The sequence below is a fragment of the Rutidosis leptorrhynchoides genome, chromosome 6 (assembly GCF_046630445.1).
Source record: "Rutidosis leptorrhynchoides isolate AG116_Rl617_1_P2 chromosome 6, CSIRO_AGI_Rlap_v1, whole genome shotgun sequence".
Taxonomy (NCBI): Eukaryota; Viridiplantae; Streptophyta; class Magnoliopsida; order Asterales; family Asteraceae; genus Rutidosis; species Rutidosis leptorrhynchoides.
Window position 1 is genome coordinate 108002921 of NC_092338.1, and position 9024 is coordinate 108011944.

The window sequence follows — 9024 nt, forward strand, 5'->3', positions numbered from 1 at the left end:
CGGTTGTGGTTGGATTTGATAAAGGTACTGTTGGCGTTGATGATGGTGGTACGGATTATGCTGCCGGTGCTGCTGCTGGTGTTTGCAACCTTCGCACCATATTATCTAAAGCCACTACCCGAGCGCGAAGCTCGTTGACTTCTTCTATTATACCGGGATGATTGGCGGTTGGAGCGAGAGAATGAACAAGATTCTAAATATGGGATAGTATATAATCGTGATGAGATACTCTAGAAATGAGAGAGAAAATGGTTTCTCGAACAGGTTCGCCGGTAAGTGCTTCAGGTTCATCGCCAAGAGGGCAATTTGGTGGATGGAAAGGATCTTCCATGTGAAATGATTTTCGAATATAGGATGATATTCTAACTTCATAGAATATCTATATATATATATATATATATATATATATATATATATATATATATATATATATATATATATATATATATATATATATATATATATATATATAGTACTAAAGATTCCGTAGACTACGGAGGAATTTACGACATGTGTCAGACAATTCTACAGTAACAGATACGCTAAGATATGAATTTTGTCTATACACTATCAATGCAGTAAATGCAGTAAGACGTGTTTAGACTTATGAATGATAAGCAGGCAATTCCCTAAGGATGATAAGCAGATGGTTTCCGACTAGAAATGATAAGCAAAACTTTTTGACAGGCAGACACGGTCGAAGTCCAGACTCACTAATGCATCCTAACGACTTATCAGTTAGACACACTAATGCAGACCTAGTTCGCTAAGACCACCGCTCTGATACCAACTGAAAGGACCCGTCCTAATCCACCCGGACGAAATCTTCAACATTTGGTCCCATTGCGATGATCGACTCCAAGTAATGTCCTTAACATGACCTAATACACAGCGGAAGACTTAATTCGTACCTGAGAATAACATGCTTTAAAATGTCAACATAAAGTTGGTGAGATATATAGGTTTGATGCTAGCAGCGTAATAACTATGGACCACAAGATTTCATATATTTAAACATAACACACTCGCAAGTGTGTGAAAAGTAGTTGAGCACTTGGTAACCATACTTAACATTTAAATCATCGCAGCATATTCTTAAATAATCACTACACCGTACCAAGTGTAGTATACAGAAACGAAGTACTGTGCAACCGTTGAAAACTGGTCGTCCAGACCGGTTGGGGTTGTCAGGCCCGATAGATCTATCAACAGGATTCGCGTTTACATTCCTCATGTAAATATTAGCTACCAAGTATAAAGAAATATGCCATGGTACAACTCAACATAGAATTTATTTTTGATCACTTGTGTCCATAACGTAAATCATAAAATGCATGTATTCTCATCCCAAAATATTTAGAGTTTAAAAGGGACTATATACTCACCATACTGTATTTTGTAGTAAAAATACATATAACACCATTGATCAATTATAAGGTTGGCCCCGGATTCACGAACCCTTTCCAAGCTTTTTCTAAAAATGATGCCCAAAACAAGACTTGAACCCATGACCTCTAGTTCATCCAAATACACCACTAACCATAACATTCTTAACCACTTCTCAGATTTCGCTTTTTCTGATGCACTTCGTATCCGTTTTCATTTAACCCGTTTTCTATTTCCTTCTTCTTCATCATAAACTCAACCCAAATCATCTAAGTTTTCTACTGTCATTAATACCTTTATCAACCCTAATTATCATCCTAATCTAATCACCATTGTGATCATCATAATTATTATCATTCTAAAATTATAACATCCATCATCATCTTATGTTTTATCCACCATCACACATTAGTTATCATGCTTTTAAATCATCATTATCACATCTTACGTTTTCTAACCAGGCAATGAAACAAGAATATGACATGATGCTATAACAGATTTGTGTTGCAAGCCTAATAACAAAATAAACCCATCTACAATATATTAATACACTCAAGATCATTTCTATCCTATTTAACAAGTCCATCTTAAATCACAGCCCAAGTGTTACTACAAGAATCACGGCCCAAAACACTCTCTCCAGCCCATCAGTGTGTTTCAACTTAAACGTTTGATGGTCACCAAATATATTAGTGAAGTGATTGTCGGTGGTAAAGAGAAAAAATAATATTCAACGTCCCAATAAAAGACTTGGTCGGCCATAAATGCCCATACAACTGGTTCCACTAATAATTGTTTACACTATCTCTTTATTCCTTATTATATAACACGTTCCATTACTAATGAAAGTAGTAGCATTTTTATACGATCAAGCAATTAACATAGCAGCAGAAATGAGTCTTGGGTTCGTTTGATTTCATTTAACAGACCAAGAACAGAAGTAGCAATTGTGATCGTAGGTTATACTCAAGATAATAACAACAACAATCGAAGGTGGTGACCGGAGAAGATGAAGATGGTGGTTCGAATAAAGATAGTAGTGGTGTGGGTTGTTAAAGGGTCTCGGCCAGAAACAGTAACAGTGACAGAATATGGGTGTACTTGATGCTATTGCGAAATGAAACAGAAACTTGGTGATGTTGAGGTTCCATTGAAACAGAAAACAAATTGTGTTTTTAGATGAGTGAGGTGTGGGGATCGATGGTTTTCAAGGAAAAAGAAGAAGAAAGTGTAGAGAGAGAGAAAACATGTGAGAGAGACAGAGAGAGAAGGACGGGTTATGGTGATTTACGGTGGTGTTCATGGTACACGATGGTGAGGATGGAAGTGGTGGTTCAAGTTATGATCGAGTATAGTAAGTAATAACAATTTGCAAAGGTTTTGGTTTAGGTTGTGATCGTATGATGGGAGATTAAATGATTTCTCTGTAACTTGTGTTGATCGAATTAATAAAGAAAGGAAAAAGAGACATAAGCTCACGGGTGTAACACAGAAAAATAGTACACTGATAGTGATTTTAAACCGTATACGTATTTATTTATATTTGTATACGTGTAAAGCTGTATGTATATGCTTATATATCAGTATACGTATATACATAAATATATAATTGTATTATGTGTATGTATATGTATTTGGCTGTATTGATACATCCATTTATATATCCTTATATATGTATATGTATATATAATTTATATATTTTGATAATTAGCAATTATACTATTAATACTAATTATAATATTACTAATAATAATAATATTAGTATAAATGGTAATAATAAACTTATTAGTGATACTAATAATACTAGTTATATTAATATTATTAATGACATCAATAATAATACACTTAAGCATATCCAATTTCATATATATATATATATATATATATATATATATATATATATATATATATATATAATTATTTACATACAATTGTTCGTGAATTGTCAGGTATGGTCAATTACATAAATATAGATTTCAAACTCTCTAGACTCAACATTACAGATTTTGCTTATCGTGTCGGAAATATATAAAGATTAAGGTTTAAATTTGGTCGAAAATTTTCGGGTCATTACAACAATGGATAAAGGCCGGTTAATATCTTAAAAAACGTGACCTCGAATGTATGTAGCAGTAGTTCAGCGGTACCCGATACCTTTGAAGTTGGGACTCGCCATGTGGAGAGCTTTGACATAAAATAGATGCAGGTTCAATCCTCACTCGCAGCAAGAATTTACAATTCTTGTGGCAGTGGACAGGGTCGAGGTGTCCCTGCCAAAAGTTAAAAAAAAAACTTCTGGACGTTTGGAAATTGGAACGGTTGAGTAGCAAAATGATTATGTAAATGCGGGTTTGGTCAATCTGCAATACATTTTTTCTCCGAATTATTAATGTAAATGAAGATGGAGATTTCTTTATCATACCGCTTAGGAGATCTCATTAAGCATATTAAACCATTTGACACGATCTGAAAATCTCACTTTGAGGTAAAACTTATCTTTGACCCGTTTGAGATAGAAACGACCCAATTTGACCCATTCATAAGTGAATCGGTCGAAGTTCAACCTTTTTGTTCTCAAAGCCCTAACCATGTACCTGAGCACACCATTCATAAGTAAAATTTTATCAGTAAAAGGTCGAAATTCGACCTTTTTGTTTTCAAAGCCCTAACCATGAGCTGAAACACCTAATTTGTGACCAAGCAAAGACCGCCACTATAGTCTCCAATAATTAGATCCGGTCTTGCTTGCAGTTCTGCTGCAACTTCGTTTTCATAGATACTCAACAGCTTTCTTCAACGCAGATAATAAAAATATTGTATATATTACAAAAAAATAAAATATTGTTTCTTTTGAAATTTTCAAGTTCAGTAAATCAAACAGATACTGTAATATTCTATAACTTACAAAAGGTTAATAAAAGATTGTAAAATGTCTTTAATATCATGTACAATTGTACATGATCACTTGCATAAGATTTAGATCTTGAAAACTATGTAATAGGAACTTTTAGTCTGCTAACACATGAACATAATGAGATTAGAATAGCATGTGCAAAATTGTTGCAACATCAAATATCAAAGTTACATGTCATAGGTATTAACAATGACTTCCAAAAACTCTTTCAAGGTCAACAGAATTGTTTGGGTCAACCAAGATAACCTCATTTGATTTTGAATCATTATTCGATTTCTGTTGTACAATGTACAATGTAGTCTCAAACAAAAACGCCTAAACTTCAAGATTCAAAAGGGTTGAAACTTGACAGCTGTTTTAGTTCATTGCATACAAACATGTACGTAGTACTGACTTAACGAACCTATTTGGGAAATGTAAAGAAAAAAAAAAGTAACGTTTGCTATAGACTTTTTAATCCTTGGCATCATTAACACCTTCTGTAGAAATCACAAATCTTGCTTCAGCTTCAGCTAAACACGGCGAACTAACTACTTTACAAATTCGTTCATCTCCCCTTCCTTTCCTCAATGCTAACCTGTCAAACAAACGAAAACGAAAAATCATGTGACCACCTGCACCTCATATATATACACATATATACATATATAGACACACACACACCTTGTTGTAGAAGCGTGGGCCATGATGTTACCACCAATTGGTTTGATTTGAGGGCCAGAGAACATGGCAGAACCATCTACTTGGGCCACTACTTGATTAGTGATCACCACAGCTACACCAAACTATTCGGAAACAGTAAATAAGATGATGATTAGTTAGCATCAACAGCAGTTAATTATTACTAATTAAAGGGGTTTAGTTTAAATATTACCTCATCAGCTAACTTCTGAAGGCTCCTTAAAAACTTTGCTAGATGCATCTGTCGAGCTGATAATTCGCCTCTACCTGAGAAATCGGTTCTATACAGGGCAGTTGCACTGTCCACTATCATAAGTGCAAACCTTCAAACCATAATTACAATTAGCTTAACAAATTTTATAATACTACTCTGATATGCAAAGCATTACTAACCATATTATGAAGTACAGAGATACTACACATTCATTTTTAACATCACTGAACTTCAGTAATATTGTGTTTGTTTGTTTACGTATATATGTATAACGGTATTCAGTTTTTTGTTTTAAACGCTGACGCTATTATGTTTTTATACACAGATTATGCTTCTGATCATTTGATTGTAAAAGGATCAAGATAATCAGTTTTATACCGGCAACAACAAAGCTGATAATCTACATATTCAAAACATGTTAGCCTAATTCCGGCTACTTTCACTCTTATTAGATGAACGGGTATCTTTTGTTTCACAAAAACTCCTTTTGTGTCCATTATTTAAATAAGCTTCTTAGAACCGAACTTAATAAGTTATCAAGCACTCAACTTCTAACTGTCTGTTTATTACGTTCCAAACGGCACAAACTTGTTCAACCTCTATCTTCTATAGCCCATTTTATTACAGTCAGTCACATTATTATTATAGAAATTCAAATCAAATAATAAATTCCAAAATGCACATCCAAATACATGAGATTAAAACCAAGTGAACAAAAGATCAGTTCAAGAAACTACGCTATCTATACATTAAGCAATAAACGTTTCAAGTCAATGAAAGAAGAAAACCTTGTTTCGACCATCATTGAAGCTGCTTCAAGCAACAACCTTGACTGATGATCCGTGTTGTATGCCCTTGCATACGCTACATTCTCCAAAACATCAGGACCATTTAATCCAAACCTGCAGCATAAATAAAATATAAAAGATATATATTTAAAATATACGACTTCTTGAAAACCACAACCTGATCTTTGTCAAGTACCTGTCTGCTATCTGTAACAGTCTTTGAGGTCTGAATGTACCTTCTGCATCGATGTACATCGCCTTCCCTTCACCGCCACCTTGATCTAACGGAAGCTGAAAATGATAAAAGTATAAAAATTAGCATATTTTTAATATATGTGCAACACACAATAATATAAGATACTAAATTTACATTCTTACTTGGCAAGTAACACATAGAGTGTGACAAAGCTGAGTCTTTCCAGAACGAAATTCGCCATATATTTCGGTAATAGATCCAGTCTCGATTCCCCCTACCAAAAGCAGATCATACAATATTTACAATTAATATAATCGGTGCTTGCACTAAAACATTAAATGGTGTGTATGTCTGTATATATACCATCTAATATCTTGTCAAGCTCTGTAGACCCTGAAGATATCTGAATTATTTCTTGTCTCTGCGCATGGAGTTGGCCTGCGCTAGTGAAGCCCAAAGGAACCAGTTTTGAAGCTGTTGAAATGAAAAACAAACAAGTCAGTGTATATTAATGAATTTATTACTGTATAATTTGATTTAGATCAATTTAAAAAGAACAAAATCAGAAATATGACATGCCTGCTTCAACAATTTTATCAACTTTAGCTTCACTAATTCCTTTAATTTGCAGGAGCTCTTTTCGAGGTGAATACGCAACAGCTTCAACTGTACATAAACCGGCATCTTTCAACTTCTTTACATCCATAGCAGCAATTCCAGCAGCCTTCAGGGTTTAATAATATCTTTACAGTTAGTAATCAACCGCAAATATTAATGGGTTTCGATCATTATCAGTATCCAGAAATGTACTTAAGTTCACACATCAAGAATCAAATAGCACAATCAAAAGACAATACCCCAGTATCATAAGCCTAATTCCGGAAATGTAAGTTCACAAATTTAATTACAATTAATGGTCAAAATCATAGAATCAGAAACCCTAGCAATGTAAATTCACCAAATCAGAGAAAATTTGATTACCCCATCAAGAAACATAAGTTGAATCAAGGGTCAAAACCCTAATAAGAAATCAATCAGGTAAAACGGAAAGAAAAAAACCTAATTCCAAATTGGAATTTCAATAGTATATTCACAAACTGTAATATAAATTGAACTGAATTCAAGTACCCAATTGGATAGTGAGATGTACAAAACCCTAATTTTGAGAAAAAGTTTCCATGGGAAAAAAGGTAATAAGTAAACTCAAACAATTAATCGAATTGAAAGGAACCCATTACAGGAACCCTAAATTAAGCGATAAAAAATTAAAGAATTGGATGAAAAGATGAAATTGCCTGAAGCTGTTCAACTGGTAAAGGGCCATGCTGAATTTCATCTAATTGTTCATCATCTTGTTGTTGTACTTCTTTCTGATTTCTTTGCCGCTGATCCATATTTGGGGGAAATTGAAGTAACAAGAACTGAAACAAATGGTGGTGGTGGTGGTGGTGGTGGTGGTGGTGGTTGCTAGCAAAATGTGAACAGATTGATTGTGGTAGTAGTAGTAGTGGTGGTAGCAGTAGCAATTTGAAAGGATTAGCGAAGGCGCCAAAGTAAGCGTACCCGAAAAGGAATCCAAATTTCCAACCCGGTGGGTGTTTGGAAACAGGTATAGCCCAAAGAAAAATAATTTTTTTTAAATAATTTTTAATGAATTTCGGTAAGGGATGTGATACTCACATATCAGTTTTTGATCATACACACTTTTTACCATAAAACTTACAATTATAACCTTAAATTTATCTTGGAAGTTGAACCTCTATTATTGTAAGTAAGGACATAATAGTCAATTAGGTGTGTATGGATCAATATTGAGTGTGTGAGTATCATCCCCCTTTCCGTAAAGATATATCCTGTACGTAGCGATTAATATTGAATTTTAATAGTGGTTAGTATTAAAAATTATAAATATTTTCATATTAACAACAAATCCTAATTAATTACCCCTAATCTATCTATCTATAGTTTCTATTTCTATTAAAATCTTATAATGATGATGCCATTATTAGATTAATTATTTTGTTAAAAAAATCAAAAAGTAATAGAAAAAAATCTAAGCATGGTAGGTGATGTCATTAATATAAATAATTTTAAATTACAATTAAATCTTATTAATTAATTATTATTATTAAATCTTATTAACAATTATTTTAATTATTAAAATTAAATAATTTTGAATTGTTTAATTAATTATTTTAAATTGAGTACGAGAAGGTATATAAAAACTAAGCAGAAAGAAATCAAATCTAAATTTACAATTTAATTTACAAATTTTGATTAATATGGATTTAATTGTCGTTATTGAAATGTACACTTTTTTTCTGTTAACAACAATCTTAATTATTTACTTTTAATTACTCATAAAGTAAATAAATAATAATATTGATATACTCTTAATTAGTATAGTAATAACGAATAACTTCTGTATGGCAACACAAAATATAAGCATTTTGAATAGTTTGAAATTTTATTTAAATCACTCTCAACGGTAGGTTCCTCTCTTCCGCACGCAGCTCCACCCACCTAGACGCTGGTGGCAGCAAGGTGCCCAGGCATCTGCCCACAACTCTGGCCTCCTTTTTGTTCGATGTCATGTCTTCTTGTGAAATGTTGTTAGACGGGTTTATAGGGACAAAAGGGTTTAGTGACTTGTACACTTGCTTTTAGTATTTGTATCACACAATATTTAATTAATATAGTGGATCTTAATTTATTTGAGGAAGTATGTCAGTGTTGGTAGTGTTTAATCCTGAATTAGTCCAGGAAAGAAAAGTGATGATGTAGCGTTGATCTTACAGCTAATCCTATAGAGGAAGTATGTCAGTGTTGTGAGGACTCTTAAAAG

General features: G+C 33.2%; 1 protein-coding gene across 1 annotated transcript; it reads right to left on the reverse strand.

Moving 5' to 3' along the window:
* Positions 1–4685: 4685 nt before the first annotated feature.
* LOC139855712 (DNA repair protein RAD51 homolog) lies at positions 4686–7573 on the reverse strand. Its single transcript, XM_071844966.1, has 9 exons — positions 7475–7573; positions 6759–6903; positions 6543–6653; positions 6362–6453; positions 6180–6274; positions 5984–6097; positions 5175–5304; positions 4964–5085; positions 4686–4877 (listed from the first exon to the last, which is right to left on the reverse strand). Exons 1-9 carry the CDS (start codon positions 7571–7573, stop codon positions 4754–4756), a joined length of 1032 nt encoding a protein of 343 aa, XP_071701067.1. The 3' UTR covers positions 4686–4753.
* Positions 7574–9024: the final 1451 nt, after the last annotated feature.